Source organism: Rosa rugosa, chromosome 3 (assembly GCF_958449725.1).
Source record: "Rosa rugosa chromosome 3, drRosRugo1.1, whole genome shotgun sequence".
In the NCBI taxonomy this organism is placed as follows: Eukaryota; Viridiplantae; Streptophyta; class Magnoliopsida; order Rosales; family Rosaceae; genus Rosa; species Rosa rugosa.
Genome location: NC_084822.1, coordinates 51,305,848 through 51,323,838, shown reverse-complemented (window position 1 = coordinate 51,323,838; position 17,991 = coordinate 51,305,848). Strand labels below are relative to the sequence as shown.

General features: G+C 36.5%; 2 protein-coding genes, 1 long non-coding RNA gene and 1 other non-coding gene across 4 annotated transcripts; 3 read left to right on the top strand and 1 right to left on the bottom strand.

Moving 5' to 3' along the window:
* Positions 1-5,873: 5,873 nt before the first annotated feature.
* On the top strand, positions 5,874-6,329 carry LOC133737917 (protein FAR1-RELATED SEQUENCE 5-like). The gene has a single exon (XM_062165381.1). It carries the CDS (start codon positions 5,874-5,876, stop codon positions 6,327-6,329), a length of 456 nt encoding a protein of 151 aa, XP_062021365.1.
* Positions 6,330-6,425: 96 nt separating this feature from the next.
* LOC133740980 (uncharacterized) lies at positions 6,426-8,630 on the top strand. Its single transcript, XR_009861541.1, has 2 exons — positions 6,426-7,043; positions 8,458-8,630. It is a non-coding gene; the product is annotated as an uncharacterized LOC133740980 (long non-coding RNA).
* A 790-nt stretch (positions 8,631-9,420) lies between these two features.
* Positions 9,421-10,152, top strand: LOC133737916 (protein FAR1-RELATED SEQUENCE 5-like). Its single transcript, XM_062165380.1, has one exon. It carries the CDS (start codon positions 9,421-9,423, stop codon positions 10,150-10,152), a length of 732 nt encoding a protein of 243 aa, XP_062021364.1.
* Positions 10,153-17,687: 7,535 nt separating this feature from the next.
* LOC133741594 (small nucleolar RNA U30) lies at positions 17,688-17,763 on the bottom strand. The gene has a single exon (XR_009862037.1). It is a non-coding gene; the product is annotated as a small nucleolar RNA U30 (small nucleolar RNA).
* Between the last annotated feature and the right edge of the window lie 228 nt (positions 17,764-17,991).

Here is a 17,991-nt window from a genome sequence, read left to right as displayed (position 1 = left end):
TGAACTATATCAGTTTCAATGTAGAAGATAAAACCTCAAGAACATCATTTACAGATATAAATTAATAACTACGTACGTACATTATGATGCATAATGTGAGTTGTAAGAACTTCTTCTTCTTCTTCTTTTTTTTTTTTTGAAATGTTAAGAACTTCTTATAAATGCCTTAATTAGTTTCTCGCCTAACTTAATCAATTAATCCGACTATAAAATGTAGCCAGCTAGGCTGATCTAGGGCATGCAAGTGTGCCTTCTATACCTCTATATTTAGTCACTGACCGATGACCTAGCTACTGGGGAATACAAGTTTTTCAATCATAACTGAGCTGTACACGTGCGAAACCTGAGAGAAATATCAGCTAATTAAGAGAGCTCAGTCGACCTTAGCAAGAATTAGTTTATATTAAAACTGAGTTGAATTGAATTATGGTGTCTTTAGAAATAATGAAATGGCACGAACAGGGAATATGTATGAAGTATGAATGAAATGAAGCACATATAGAATATAAGGCATAGTGATAGATTAGAGGAATGAAGCTAGGTCATGTCAGAGTGGCTGGGCTGTCCGGCTACACCAGGGTCGCAGACCCACATGCAATGCAACTCTGACTCTGAGTCCGACCCCGACCTAACCTCTGCATTCGAGTTTTGGTCCCACGCGCTGCATGGAAACTTCAATCACCTGGTTGAGGAACAGTGCGTGCGGGAAGAGAGCGCGTGGCCGGGAAACAAGGTAAGAGTTTTGAACGGCTAGCATTTGTCGGATCCATAGTGTTCGATCGTCGTCCCCAATATTCCCTCTCCATGTCGCAAGTAAATAGTATTCCTTGGCCAAACCAAAACCAAACTCATCTGTCTGTCGAGCCCCTCCCACCCGCGCGTGGAAGTTCATTCAAATTCTATAATATATGTGAAGGGAAGAGAAGCAAGGAAGGACCATATTCCTCGGCGTCAACATGGGTTGTGGTCACGTGACATGTGGACGTGACCTTGTCTAAGCAATAAGCTCTTTCTTTGTTCTCTTCTATTGGACTCTTATAAGTTGATTCTCCTCCGCCCATGACTTTTGTAGATTAATCCGACTTGTTTATAATGGTGATTACAGAAACAACAAGATATGACTAAAAACTAAAAAGAAAGCTTAGCTTAATCATTTGTTAATAGTTATCGAAGCCCCGGTCAGCGCCTGATGCGCTCTAGATTCTCCGGGAAATGAAACTTTTGTATCACTCTTTCTCGCTACCTCCTTACTTAATGAATTAACAATTAGCGAGTACCCTCAAGTTTGAGGGAGGGGAGGGCTTTTCATCTCACATATATTCCTTCATGTACCCTCATGTTGTTTGGATTATTGAATAATAAGGTTGCAGGAGGTAATATGCGGTGAACATGTCTCTCTATGGCTTAGCTCTGATCGATCACTACTAACTTGCGATGTTATCAAATGCATGCTTGCTTGTGCTTATATTCCCCATCGATATTCCATGCCTTTGTCTCATAACGCAACCACCATGCATCCTCTCCATCTTTTTTTATTTTAACCTTGAAGAGGATATCACTAGCTACTTTTTAACATCTTTCTTTCCTGACAAGGACCCAATTTGAGTCCACGTTAAGAACAATTCAAATCACTACTACTTTCATTTCAAGTGCCACCTACCCTAGCTTTGTATTTTATACCAAACCCTTGACTAAATAGACAGAAGCTAGATGTACTAGTTGCCCAGTTGGGTTTGATCCATTACAAACCTTAGCAGTCCTTGTTCATTTATATATTTTAGCAAATTAAGTTAGATTAGAGAGAATAGATGATGAATTAACAAATTGGTGAGTCTAGCTCCAACGGTTGAGTTTCAACATTACCTAGCAGAAGATGTAAAGTTAATTGATGTGCCACATTATTACAAGCTCGTGTAAACAATTCTTGTCATTGTTTCAACTAGTAATAGTTTTGAGATTCTCGCTCAAGTGCAACAACAGCCCATTGTTGCAAATGAATAAGAGATAGTGAACTCTCCTTAAACATTTTGGTTGACACTGAGAATTCTGCTTTAGTAGAACATAATGTTCAAAAGCTTTGTTGGGGTGATTCGGAAAATGAGGAACCTCTTGGTCATGCACATTATGGTCAATCCGAGATCAATTATGAAACTTAGTTTGATGAGGGTGAAGCAGACGAGAATCTTCTTCGCGCTCTCCCAAAGCCTCAACACAAAAAATTCAAAGCAAAACAATGTCAAACTAGTTCAAGGTACCCTGCACGCAATCAAACACATACAATGTGTCTTAACTCTTAACCTTTAGTTGTTTGGGTTTTGGTTAATCTTCAACCATATTTATGGCTTGGTAATGTTTTTTGCATTTTTATTCTTTATAAAGGGTTTTGGTCTCATGTCCCCCCCCCCCCCCGAAGCAGACGAGAATCTTCTTCGCGCTCTCCCAAAGCCTCAACACAAAAAATTCAAAGCAAAACAATGTCAAACTAGTTCAAGGTACCCTGCACGCAATCAAACACATACAACTCTTAACCTTTAGTTGTTTGGGTTTTGGTTAATCTTCAACCATATTTATGGCTTGGTAATGTTTTTTGCATTTTTATTCTTTATAAAGGGTTTTGGTCTCATGTTCCCCCCCCCCCCCCCCCCGGTCTGGTGTTTATCTATCTTTCTTTTAATAAATTTTTCTCTTGCCAACAAAAAAAAATCTTGTATCTATCTATGTGTTTCAATTAATTTGCATTTATACTTCGCATTTCCTTCACGATTTAGTGCACTTCAAGTTACTAAGCAGTCGTCGCATAATTTAATTATATTATACTTTACCACAACAGTACACATGTTCTTGTGTGTGTGTGTATATATATATATGTTGGTTGCTTCTGTTTTACTGCTTAGATGCTTCTAAAAAAAATCGTACTATTTTCTAATACCCACTCGATATATTCACCTCTATCACGCACATACCACGTGTTATAGACCTGTATATATGCATGGTATATTGACATCTAAACCGACAATTGGAGCTAGCTAGCTAGTCCACTGTTGAAATCTATTACAACTAGGGTTAATTAATATGTGCTAGTGATCATTACATGCATGTTTGATGAGTGGAGAGGTTTTGAGAAGAATGGAAGTTTTAAGTAGAGAATAATATGTGTGTACAGGGGAAACATGCATAATTGATGAGCAGAGAAGATTTTGGGAATAATGAAGATGCTATTGGAATTTGGGAGTCTCATTTTGCACTTTAATATCTACATTTATTATTAATTTTCAACTCATAAGTTACACAAAGTCTTTCTAACCGTTGGGTCATTTGCACCGTCGGTGCAGAAAATAATTTTCCAAATGACGGACAGTGCGCTTGGGAATAATTTCCCAAACATGCATAGAATAATTCAGTGCACCGACGTGCACTTGCACCTACATAAATGGATGTTTAGATTCTATTAAATACACTCTTAGGTTATTAATAAAAATATTAATTATAAATATCAAGGGTTGAGATCATCTTATAAGTGTTGGGTCATTTACACCGTCGGTGCATAGAATAATTTCCAGTCTTTCTAATAGAGCAACTATATAACACTTCTAATAGACGGTTTCAGGGTTAATCACTTAATCCCTTGTTTCTAATAAGGTAAATCAATATCTGCTAGCACTGCTGAATTATTCGATCACAACTAGTAGTGATTAAATTACTGTCCTTGCTTTTAGACACAACAGTAATTTAACCAACAGTGAATTTAAAATAGATGTCCGGTTTCTGTGCTAATTGGTCATAATTCAGAAAGGAATCCATATAATAAAGAGAAGAATATTAGTTTGTTCATGGCGATTCGCGAGATAAGGATACAGCCATAGAAGCATGTGTAGGTTTGCTTTGAGATTTGAATAAATTCTTAATCCTCACATCTGACCACCTTCTTCTGCTCCGATCTCTTTCCTTTGAGTATTAACGAAACGACAAAACAGAAAGGAAGGAATCACCGGAATCAGCGCCGTTTAGGCTGACGTGCCCCATCAAATTGCTTGGATTAATATTGTTTAATCAAACAAGGGAATAATAATAAACATGCCAATTCATGCATGGCGCGCCTTCCCTTCGTCCTCGTCGTCTAGGGTTTCTGGTTTCTGTGAATCAATTGTGTGATACGAGACATGCATTTATCTTCTCAAGGCCTTGGAAATTAAAGCAAGAGGATCAGGGCTAGCAGCTGACAGCTTGCTGGCAATAGTAACTCATTCTCCTAGGCCCTCCAATAATAAGATCAATGATGAGATAATGATCAAGGTTCAAGCAAACTAGCTGATTAACAATAATTTATGCATATATGCCAGTCAAAACACAAACCAAAAGGTTCAAGATTTCAATATGAAGGTTTCTTTCTGTCACTTTTGGCCTAGAGGTGATGACACCATTGATCAAGTAATTTACAGAGGTAAAATGAAGTCAATTTTTTCACCTAGAGAAAGGGGAACAGAGAAGGAATGAGGTCAGACCATACGCATACATGCAAGGCCTTGAAACTTGAGACCCTAAAATCTATACCGTTATAAAATTCGCGGATAGGTTGATACCTTCATTACCTTCATCTCGATGGTAGCTAAATCAATTTCTTAATAAGAGGTCTACCTTCACACAATATATATATATATATATATATATATATATATATATATATATATATATATATATGGTAGCCATCTGATTATATTCTATTGAATCTTTTCAATTTCAAATTTGTCACCCAATTTATAAAAGAACAAAAAAGAAGATCAATTAAGGAAAACCGAAGAAAGATGTATATGCTTTCATTTCTCTGTGCGAATACACGGGTCGATCGTATATATGCATGTTTTTTTCCTAAGCTAGTCTCGTTTTCAATCATGAAGCGTTTGATGGGTTTTCTATAACTGAACAAAAAGAGCAATCATGCATATGCATAAGAATATATCCATCGCATCACTTAATTAACTCCCCACACCTCTATTTCTATCATTTTGAATCAAAAGATACAAAATAACTAGTTCTTGTTTGCTTGGGAAAGTCCTTTGGGTATTCCCGTGACACTGTCTCTCACTTTCCAATAGTTGTTATTGCCTCTGCACCACACAAATCAAATTCCTTATTGTATTATTATATACCCAATCTATAACATATATATAGTTGTTTATATTTTTCCGATTAAAGTTTAAGGACCCTTACATTTATAGGATTCGGCTTCTCAGCTAGAAAAGTCTTTGCTAAGATCTGCTTGGATAACATTGTGAGCTTGCCACGTCAGTGTGGTTCAATCTAATGGCTATTAAGCTGACAACAGATAAAACCATATACCAGACTAACAGATGCCAAACGTTAAGGGTTTTTCAAGTGGACTTTCAAGTTCCCCCCCCCCAACAATTTCCCTCCAATCAGACTTCCTCTTCCTCACTGCTGAAACGTTTCTTATTCTTCACGATCACTCTCTGTCTTAGCCCAAATTTCATTCATCTTTAGGTGCTGGTACTTTGCTTTGATCATTCAGGTATGTGTATCTAGCTCTTTATATTGATCTTATGGATCCTGATCTTATCCCATTTAGCTTTTTAGTTTTGGGCTTTGGTTCTTTGAAATCTCAGCCTTGTATCGGTGGGTGTTTATCCTATCAAAGTATTATATGTATATATGTTTAGCTAACACATGATTCCTCTTGATCTGATTCTATGGTTAGTCATATCAGGAACTTTTATTTTTTTTGTTTTGTTTCAGAGCTAAAAACTGAACAGAGTAGCATATAAGCCAAACTTCATAGCATGATCCATTTTGCTTCTGAATTTGATTGGAATGTTATTATAGATTTTATATGTTATAGATTGAAAATAAATGATTGAATGGAGCCTATGGATAGAGATGACTCGACTAGTCCAAATTACAAGCCAACGAATGGTATGGAGTTTGACTCAGAAGAATTAGCATATGAGTTTTATAACATGTATGGGCGAAGAGCTGGGTTTAGTATTAGAAGACATACACATTACAAGAACAAGCATTCTGGTAAGCTCATCTCAAGAATATTTGTTTGTTCTAAAGAAGGTTTACGTACAATAGATAAGCGAGACCATTTGACTGAGAATCCTCGAGCAGAGACACGAACAAGTTGTGATGCTAAAATGATCATTAAGTTGGATAAATCAAGTGGTAGGTACAGAGTTGTTCAATTTGAAGAAACTCACAGCCATGATCTTGTAATACAAGAGTGTGCTCACATGCTACCATCTCAACGAAATGTTACTTCTTCACAAGGAGCTGAGATGGAATTGGTACAAGATTCTGGAATCCCACTGTAATAACCCGAACTTTTAGGAATAATTATATTGCATTTTTTTTTTATGATCTCGACAGTTCATATATCTTAGAAAACATTTTTTTTTTGTGAAGATTTTGATAATTCAAAAAGCTCATCTCATGACTTTCTAACTCATGAGTTTATTACGAAAATACCTTTTTGAGTGTTGGATCATCTCAACATTTATAATTCATGTAGATGCCTATAGATTACACTTCTCTAAATCATTTCAATTCCTAAGCATTTTAATTTGAGTTGATTAGTTTTATTCATTTTGAAATTAAATCTTAGAACCAAATGACAAGCTTTACATGCATTTTTCAAGAACATAAAAAGAAAGTGAAGATGACTTTGTGATGAAAGCAGCTTCTAGCAGCTGATCTCATCATCTCTAACACATAAAAATCTAGCCTAAAAGTCTTTGTTTATTCACTTGGAGCTTAACCACACTCCTATTCACCAAGGGTAAGTAGCTAGCTTAGAAACTAACTTGACTAAGGTTAGATGTTGTTTTGGGTCTATAAAAGAGCACTACTTCCTGCTCTAACTTCATCCCATTCTCATTCATATAGGAATTTCACTTAGAAACTCATTGGAAAGAAAGAAATCTTTAGTTAAAGAAAGTTAGCTTAAGCTCTTAGGTTCTTTAAGTTGTGAAGCTCAATTTCGTGGCCAAGCCTCCAATCACCTGTTGATCACTTCAAAAGATATTCATGTAAGTATATGAAAACTCTCTTATAGTCTTTTGCCTTAAATTTTGATCAATTTGAAGCTTAGGACCTCTACTTGTGATCTGGAAAGTTTGAGAATTAATGGTAAAATACACCGTACGTAAAGACTTAAACATCAAAGGTCAGTATCAAAAATATCGGTTTCTGTACTGTTATGGTTCTTCACCCTTTCTGGACTATATCCCTCTGATCTGGACTACATGACTTATTCCATTGAATTCCTTGTGAAAAATCCTTTGAAATGGTGTACTCATTTGACTAATTCGGACTTGTGATGGACAATATAACACATTTTGAAGTTTGATGACTCTAATCGGAGAATCATGAACATGGTTGATGAACTTCAATGGATTTGGACATAAGAACTGAAATACTAACTATAATATAATTTTGTTAAATTGTGTATACTTATTTAATGCTTGCACTTTATTATTTTACTTTATTTCAGTTATTTACAAGCTTATTAATTGTGTATAGTTACTCATTTAATGTTTGTGCTTTATTATTTTACTTGATTTCAATTATGTATAAGCTTATTTATTTTATTATATATGTTGCTTGCAAGTGAATTTACTTATTTGTGTTATACAATTATGTTACATATGTTTTCATATGAGATTATTGCTAAATATATGTATCTATATGTGTGCGTACATATACATATATATTACGATATATAATTCATAAAGATTGTATTTTGTGAATTTGATTATGTTTGAGAAGTACAATTGTGAAGCCGGGTGATTAGTACTACCCCGTGCTTAAGTGAATTACTGGTAAACGTGTTTTGGTGTTATGTGGAAGTTAGCTTTGGGCCCTAGTCCCTACAGATAGTGCACTATTATACTCTTAGGAAGGGTGCTTACTTTGAGTATACATACTTGGGTATAGTACGTTGGACCCTAGTATGCTGCGGCTTTCCCGTGCTTTGGGTATAGTACGTTGGACCCTAGTACGTGGATTTGTGATTTGTTACCAGTCAACCTGGCTTACTTGTGCTTTGGGTATAGTACGTTGGACCCTAGCACTTGTAATTATGAATTGTTACCAGTTAATCTGAAAATTCACTAAGAAGAGAAGTGTACTTATATTATTTTGATCAAATATCTGTCTGCGATATATATTAGTAATATGTTACGGTGCTAAGTGAAAAGATAATTGAGCATACATTGTTTTGAGGTTATTTTCATCTATTAGTGATGCATTACTTGTCGATTCAATAAGGAGATGGTACGATGATATTAGTATTTATTACAAAGTGCGTTGACAGAAGACTGCCGATCATTTTTACTTTGTTATTCAATTTGCATCATTGTGTAAGGCAAATTAATATAAGATGGTGGTATATGTACTTACTGGGCTTGTGTTGCTCATGATGCTACACCTTCTTGTTTTCAGGTTTTGAGTAGATGCTTGGGGAAACGGGATGATCCTACTAGATAAAATAATGTTTTTCTACTACTATTTCTAGTAAATACCTGTACTTATTTGAATTTTGCTTAACTTTGATTATGTAAATATATTACCGATTTTTGTTTTCTAATAAAAGTACTATTCAAACATGTATATAATTTCTTTTACTTCCTGTTGATTTATTCAAGAAGAAAATTTTATTTGTTTTGACTCACGTCACAAATTCACGAGCCATATTTCAGTACAATATTGGCCTTGGATTTGGGGGCGTGACACCCACTGAAGCTGTCATTCGAGTTAATGGGCAGAGAAGTTGGTGGAAGAGAGGCTCTTGGATTCACTAAACAAGATCAGAAAAATTATCTTCAATCTCAGAGGCAAAAGAAATTGGCATATGGAGAAGCAGGATGCTTATTAAAATACTTCCAAAATCAAGCATTAGAAAATCCCTCATTTTTCTATGCTGTGCAATTGGATAGTGATGAGCAAATAACAAATATTTTTTGGGTTGATGCTAGGATGATACTTGATTATGGTTTATTTGGTGATGTCGTGAGTTTTGACACTACATATAGAACTAATGAAGCCATTCGTCCATTTGGAGTATTTGTGGGATTTAATCATCATCGTGAGACTGTAATCTTTGGGGCAGCATTGATGTATGATGAAACTTCTGATTCGTTTACATGGTTATTTGAGACGTTTTTGGAGGCAATGTCTAACAAGGCTCCAAAGTCTATTTTTACTGATCAAGATGCTGCAATAGCTAAAGCTTGTGCAAATGTGATGCCTAACACATATCACTTGCTTTGCACATGGCATATAATGCAAAATGTCATTAAGAAAGCAAGTAGTATATTCAAGGGTGATGATAGGGTCACCACCTTCTTATCAAAATGTATGAAGAACTATGAAGAGGAGGATTAGTTCCTAGTTGTATGGGAAGCAATGCTTACTGAATATAGTGCGCATGATAATCCTTGGTTAAGTAGTATATTCCGATTAAAGGAAAAATGGGCAAAACCGTATGTCAAGTGGGCATGGACTGCTGGAATGCATAGCACCCAATTAAGTGAGAGTTTCAATGCTAGCCTAAAACCATATGTTAAGACAGATTATGATGTGGTTCAATTTTTCAAGCACTTTGACAGATTGCTCAATGATAAGCGGTATAAAGAGTTAGAGGCAGAGTATGCTTTGTGCTACAAGTTACCTGCTATTGGGATATTTTCTTCAATGGTGATCAAGGCTGGAAATATTTACACTAAAGCAGTATTTGAAGAATTTCAAATTCAGTATGAGAAGGCTCTTGACTACAACTTAGTCGGATGTATTCAACATGGTGGTGACATTGTGTATAAAGTTGCCTTTAATGGTCATCTAAAGGAGAGATGTGTTAGGGTGAAGAAAGACCATTCAGTATCTTGTAGTTGCAGGTTGTTTGAGATTGAAGGTATTGTGTGCTGCCATGCAATAAAAATCCTTACTAATTACATGAATGTCAAAGAAATTCCTGATCAATATATTTTAAAAATGTGGACAAGAAAAGCAAGATCTGAAAGAGTGAAAGACATGTATGGCCAAGACATCCAAGTAGATACCAACCTACAACAAACATCTTGGTACAAGTCTCTAAGTTCCATATCCACCAAGATTTCATCTCGGGCCGCTGAGAGATAAAAGACATATCAGTTTGATGTTCATCATTTGGGGGAACTAAGCAAAGCTATTGAAGACATGTTATGTTCAAAAATGGATACATTACAACTTGGTAAGGATGACCAGATTACACCTTCCTCCACTATGATTGAGGGTATTAATATGGCCAAAAGTAACTCGGATAAGGCAAAAGTTGTTCAAGCCAAGGGATTCAAGAAAAGGGAGAGTGCTCGAGGAAGAAAAAGAAGAATTATAGGTGATTTTGAAAAAAGTTTGGCCAAGAATCGAAAAGGGAGTCCTCTTGAGAAAGAAAAGTCATCTAGTTCTACTTCAACCAAGGTATTTCGTTTTCGTAAAAGTTGTTCATTTAGTTCTGATTCAACAAGGTATTTAGTTTTCTTAAAAGTTACTCATGTTTGTTTTTTCTTTTTTCATGTCCTCAGTCTGGTAATTGTGGTGCGCCAATTCCAATGTTATGGATGCCATTTCAAGAATCTCAAAGTTTTAGTTACCAAGCATTACTTAACTCTCAAGATTTTCCAGATGATGGGATAGACTCATTTTGTGGTGATGAATGATTTGAACTCAGAGTTCAATTTCTTCTTCTTTTTGCCATCTGTGGTGAAGGATATCACAGAATTGTGTAGATGTTAGGATTTGTACAGCTTGGTGTCTTTTGGTACAGTATCTGTGGTGAAGGATATCACAGAATCGTGTAGATGTTAGGCTTTGTACAGCTTGGTGTAATTTGGTACAGTTTGGGAGTTTCATATTATAATAGGATGCTTGTTTGTGGAACTATTCAATGCTCTTTGCTTTTATAGTTTAAGCATTACCTATTTGATAATGAACTGTTCAATCTCTTGTGTTTTCATCTTTCGAATACTTTTTTTTTTTTTTTTATCACAATCTTAGTACACTGCCTCAAATAGTTTTCTGCAGTTCCTAGCCGAACTTGAGTAATTTGACCATTAGTTTGCCACTTTCTGCTCAATTTGTTGTGTATGTATGGGAGTACAGTACAAGGCTTAGTTTTCTGCAGTTCCTACCCGAACTTGAATAATTTGACCATCAGTTTGCCACTTTCTGCTCAATTTGTTGTGTATGTATGGGAGTTTTGGTAACAAACTTTTGAGTTTCGAAGTGTTTATATTGAATAGCTTAACAAGGAGACAATCACTTAAAACAAGCATTTACTGTTCAATAGTCCGGTAACTAGCTTTGTCAATAGGTGTACCAAAAAACAAGTATAAAATGGCTTATCTTTGTTTTGGTTTTGGTGCATTTACTGTTCAAAACCAAGGTGCTGTAGTTTTGGGATCTTGAGCAGTGAGATCCTATGGATACACTACTGTAGATCATATACTTGTTTGATACTATTTGATGATTATTTGTCTGGAACAATTTTTTTTCTTTTACTTTGTATATTAATGCTCCTTATTTGTTTTCTTGTTTTTCTGGAGTGCTGGTTATGATCTTTTGATGCCATGATAGATGGGTTTTACGTAGAGCTGTTTTTGTTGGTTGCATCAAGTTCCCAGACTTTATGTCATTTTTGGTAGTAGATTATAGCTGGTAGGACAGCAAATCTCAAGCCAGGAAATAGAAACATTAGCAGATGGTCTCGGGATTTGTGGAGTTTGGTTCAAGGTAGCTAAGCTTAGCGACCTGATTTAGTGTCATCTGCTATTTTGTAACAAAGTATTCATTCATGGAAGAGATGTGGTTGGGTTCCACAAGAAAAGTCTTGTGGTAATGTTGGAAAGTTGGACCATAAGTACTATTTCTTAGAGAGCAAGTCAAATAGCGTGTCAAATTTGAGAAGTTTCTTGTACTGAAGTTTATGCTTTCTGTTTGGGTACTTTTCATCAAGTGCCGAAGCCTCAGATGGTATTGCTTGAACCAGTGATTTGGTACTTTTGCTGGAAGAAGGTTTTTTATTTTTCTAAGTAGAACAAAGGCCCCTATATCTATCAGCTTGCCAATATTTTTGGTTGGTTTGATTTAAAACATGATGGTGAAGGTTGTCTGTCTTGTGAGAATGATTTTTGAGCCGGATAGTTTATGCTCCTCCTCCATGTTCATATGCATCTGTTCTCATAGAATTCAGAGGGTTATCTACTTCAACTCATCATCTGTTATGTGGGGAGTTTCTTAGTGGCTGCTGAATCACAAAGCTTTGTTGTCTCTTGCTGATTTGTTTTTCAGATATAGTAAACTTTTGATGCCTGATTGGGTGAGGTTCCAAAGTGTCAAATTTAGTTAGTTCATGCTTGAGGTGTTTATTTGGTACACCTATTGACAAAGCTAGTTACTTTACTTAAAGAAGTTTCAGAACTTTGAATAACATGGCTGGTCATTTGCCAAGTTAAGATAAAAAATAAAAGGGTTAAATACTGTTTACTCCCTAAACTTTTAGGGAAAAAACAGTTCAGTCCCTGCCTTTTCAATTTCACACGTTTACTCCCTTATCTCTCAATTTTCGACCAATAGGTCCATTCCGTCAAAAAACTCTATTAAAATGTCTATTATACCCTCAGTTCATCATTTTTCTTTTTCTTAATTTATTTTTTTATTTTTTTTTCGTTTTCTGTTTATCTCTTCTTCTTCCACCTCTCTTCTCCTTCAACATCAAAATTTCTAAAGCAATCAAATCAATCCGAAACACAAAACCTCTCTTCATCTGCTCAATCTTCCCACAAACCCCTCTCACCCTCTTCAAAACCTCAGCCAACACCCTTTTCATCTGCAAAATGCCATCTCCTTCCCCAAACAGATCCTCGGCCCCGCCTGAAACATCGGGTAGATAAACGAGTCATTCGCCACGAACCACCACGTCTCCGTCGCCACGCCACACTCCAACCACCTCTCGGGTCGGAACTCGGCTAGTCCTTGCCCCAGATTTGCTCCATCTACCGCCGCTTTGCTGTCCGTCGGAACCGGCAGGTACAACCTCATGTCCTTCGCTTCATCATATCCGGCTCCGGTCTCCGTTTTGTCATTGATCTCCTTGAGAATTTCCCTTTCGATGTTTGGATGGTTTGAGATTAGCCAGAAGAACCAGGTCAAAGCCGCCGAGGTTGTGTCCCTTCCGGCGAGGGTGAAGCTAATGACGATGTTAGTGACGAATTTCTCGTCGGAGTGGTCGGAGCTCAAGAACCGAGATAGCTGATCGTGAGACTCCAGGGTCTTCATCTCGTCCATCTCTTGCTTCTTTTGCTTGACAATGGCTTTCTGATCCGATTTCGAGAGCTTGTTTGTGGAATCTAGAACGATGCCATTCGAATCCTCTCTTCATCGTCAACCTTGTGGTGGCCTTGGATCATTCTTAGATCGAACAGGAAAGAAGAATCGAAGTACGACGGGTTTGATGAAGAAGATCGATATGCGTTTTTGATTCTCTGTTTCTGAAACTCTCTGATTTGGAGTAATGGTGTTTATGTTTGGATTAATGGTTTTTGGGGTTTTGCGCATTTTGGGTTTTGATTTTGGAGACATGGTGGTGGAAGAGAAGGTTTGGAGAAGATGGTTGAGGTTTTGGTTTAGGGTTCTTATGCCGAATTCATAATTAGGACAACTACTAATTAACTAACATAATGCACACCATCTACATTTTTTATCATCAACTTCCATCTATGCCCCTCCTCATTAATAAATAAATAATAAACAAATAAAAATAAAAACAAAGAACAATTCACAAAAATAAAGTAAGAATTAATTGCTTTCCATATCAAACAATTAAAGATATATATATATATATATATATATATATATATATATATTTTTTTTTTTTTTTTTTTTTTGAAACGAATTAAAGATATTCTTATAGGGTTAAATTTTCTCCGCTTCAATAACATAAGTGAAGGATGTTAATAGCAGATGAATTAATTGTAATCCACATAAAGAATTAGCAAGCAACTAAATTGGTTGAAACATATTGAAAGAGGGCTAGACCTCGTCCACTTGGTTTGCAAAACAACCACCCTGGTCCCTGGCTCATTCTTTACCGATTTAATAGATATTGACCATAATTATATGGATCATGAAGATATTGACATTGAACTTTTAAAATCTGAGGCCCCGTTTGGTTGACCGGGATGTTACAGTGAGAAAAGGAATTGTACTAATTTTCCTTTCAAGGATGGAATGGAATTGATTTAGCATTTCCATTTGTGGTGTTTGGAAGGATTCAAGACTTGAGATTAGAAAATGGTTTGAGAGAATTGATTTGTTAATGATTTTCTAATAATGCCCAATCGAATTAAATATGGAAAGGTTTAAGATTTGAGGCATCTAAACTCTTAGGGTTTGAGAGAACGCCGCCCATGGGGATAAGTTTCTGCACCTTCCTCCATCTCCGATGGAGTAAAATTCCGGCGCTTACCCTGGTGTCGCAGTTGTCGAGTCCGGCCCTTGCCGCCTCTTCTTTTTTTCCTTTTTTCTCCCAGAAGTCGAGGTCTTTGACCCGGTTTGAGGCGATGGATCTTCTTTCTACCCAGACTGCTTTGCACTGGGGTTTGGAATTGTTTTTGGTTCGGAGCCAAGGATTGGTGGCTGCTGGTGACTGGAAGGTTTGGGATCCAGGGATCCCGACGTCGTTTTGGAGGCAAAAATTGGGATTCGGAGTGGCTCCGGTAGATCTGCAATCAGATCGGTGGAGGCACTATGGTATGGGGAACCCGAACCAGATCTGGGATGCAGTAGGCTCGGGTTGGTGGCTGATGGTTGCTGCACGCCGGGAGTTTGGATGAAAGTTCTCGCTTTGGTTTCAGGTTGTGTCAAGGATCAGGTTACTACGGTTGGCCGTGGTGCTAGGTCCTCTCAGCGATGGGTTTTTCCGTCTGTGGTGCGGCGAAACGACTGGACGAGGAGCGCAGGGGCTGTGTGTGGTTGAGGGTGGCGCCGTGGGTTCTTCCACCGGTGACAGTCAACGGCTGCCGGCTGGGGTGCATAGACGTTCGGGTGCCCAGAGAGGATCTGATGCTAAGGTGCCCATGTGCATGGGTGCCCAAATCAGATTCAAATGGGCTTGGGCTCTTGTCAGGTCTGTTTTGGCAGACTTGATTTGGGTCTCGGGCCAGATTTGGATCCATATTTGGGATCCGGGTCGTTTATACATTCGGATCTTGGATCCGAAACAGCTGCTCATATTGATCTGGAATTGGTTCTGGTTCTTAGGAGTTCGTTTGCTAATTTTCGAGTTTCTGACACCCTCGATTACTTTCGAACTCCTGGTGAGCGAATCACCTCTCCTAGGTGATCATATCACCAGTTACGGTTACGGTTACTATTACATTTACACTGCTTTCGTGACATATGCAGTGCAGCGATGTCGTTCGACATCAAGTCACATCCTGGTTACCTTTCATTCTAGATGCGTTTGTGCATCTTCTTATCATTTATTGTTTTTTCTTTATTATGGATGCGTTTGTACTCCTCGTTATGTTTTATTGCTTTCTTTCGATGCTTTTGCATCGCTCCATGTAACCTCTGTTATCATTTAATATAGTTTGACGTCTTTCCTTTCAAAAAAAAAGAATTAAATATGGAAGATTAAAATGAATGAGTGGAGATAAGAATTATTAATTGACTAGATTTTATGAAGGGCTAAACAAGTAAATTTCCATTGAATGAAGGAATTGAAATACCACACCCTAGATGATATTTCTATTCCGCCTCTTTTATGGAATTGAACTCCGGTCAACTCATTTATTTTACTTTCCTTTCCAGACTTATGACTTAACCAAACACGACAATTTAATGGAATGGGAAACTATTTCACATTCCAGATTTGATTTCCTGGCTAACAAACGGGGCCTTAGAGGCATCAAGTTTTTCAATTAGAAGAACCATAGAGGTAATAAAGTTAAGTTATTCAATCTTCTAATTAACTATATACCAACCATGTTGATGTGTGAAAGAAGAATGATGATTAGTAATCACCATATTAATGTATCAAAATTAATTAGCAATTAAGTCCACATTAAATCAAAAAACAAAAAGGAGAAAAAATTGTGGGGGAGAGATGAGGGAGAAAAAGGAAGGGTAGGAAAGGAAACATTGGAAAAAAATTGGCAAAAAAAATTTATGTACACATCCCTCTTTTATTAATACACAGTATCGAGTAATTATATATACATGTATATATAATTACTCGATACTAAAATTGTGTCAAGATTAATTTTGAGGTGCTAATATGGTAATTTTAGAATATTAAGAACTAACGTGTCTAATGATCCGAACTTCGAGGACTATTTGTGATAAAAACTTTGGCTTAGTGGCCAAAATACCCCATGACATTTCCTTCTATTGTCAATTTACACACGAACTTATTAATTTTACTCAATAACACACTAACTTTCCCAAAGTTTGCCGATTTCCATATTTCCGTTAACTTCCGTCAAGTTCCACCGTTAAGTGTCATTATGTGCGAAACATGTGAGGGTATTTTGGACATTTTTCTTTTTCTTTTTCTTTTTTATCTTTTATCTTTTCTGTTTTTCTTTTTGGGATCAAAATTCTACTATCCTTTCTTATAAAAAAAAATAATAATAAAACAAAAATCCACTATCCATGAATCTTTATTCGTTATGGAAGAAAATTATTTACACATGAATCTTTTGTATTGCCTCATATCTTCATCAGTTTGTACATAGTCCTCATCATATCTTCATCAGTTTGTACATAGTCCTCATCAATGTAAAAATTAGAATCTCCACCACTCGCATTTGCATCTTTTTCATTAATACCAACTTCAGCATCCACAAGCCCCTCTCCATCATCACCAACTTGAACATTCACAAAGCCCTCATCTATGTCAATGCCTACATCTTCATCTTCATCATCAACTTCATGTTCATCATCCCCATCAGCACCTTGCTCATAGTCTCCGTTAGCACCATGTCCACTGTTATCCCCATAATCATAAAAGTCTCCAAAGAGAATTTGTGATTCATCCATAGGATTAAGTTGTGGATCAGCATTAACTAGTAAGGCTTCGTTTGCTTCCATGCTATCCCAAAAGCATACAACATAAACTTTTCTAGGGGACTGATTTTGTGCACACTGAAGAGCCCTAAGATCATTGTCTATCTCAACCAAACCATCAGTGTGATGATAGAAAAAATACCCAATTCTCTTGATCACATACCCAAGATGTATTGCAGCTTCTTCCAACTCCCACTTGTTAAATGTGTCCACGTCACAATAGTCTACCCAACATCTAGTACCCCCAACATACTCATCACCTACGAAGACAGCACCATGTCTGATCTCTATAGTGAATTTGTCTGGTTTAGCTGTAGAAGTTAATACAAAAGATATACAAGTTTCTATAGTATCTGCCAATCAGTTTACTGTACCAATCCAATCCATTAACATAAGATTAAGATCTCTATCACCATATGGTCTATTAACACTATATTTAAGCACATTTGAAATCTCAGATTCCTGGTACAATAGTCCATTAAAGAAAAAAAAATCCAAAAACTTGATAACCACAGAAAATCGACAACACAAAAAGAGAGAAAATAAAACATATATGTATAAAAGAGGGTGCTCAAAATAATTATGAATGGATGAGAAGGTTTGTTCTCATATCAAAATCAGATTATAATTCTCATCATCATCGCACCTTTACACTAGAAACATAGAAATAAAAGATAGATAGATGAAAACAAATAGATACTACAAGCATAGAACTAAGACGAAAGATATATGAAACAAAGTCGTACAATATATATTATTGGTACCCTAAACAAAGTCAAGAGCAGAGAGAATAGTCAAACAAGAAATATATGTATCACTTTTTTTTTTTGACAACTAATATATGTATCACTTTAACCTAACATATTTTAACAT

Excerpts from the sequence above, each read along its gene's own strand:
- LOC133737916 (XM_062165380.1), top strand. The coding sequence starts at position 9,421 with ATGCTTACTGAATATAGTGCGCATGATAATCCTTGGTTAAGTAGTATA.
- LOC133737917 (XM_062165381.1), top strand. The coding sequence starts at position 5,874 with ATGGAGCCTATGGATAGAGATGACTCGACTAGTCCAAATTACAAGCCA.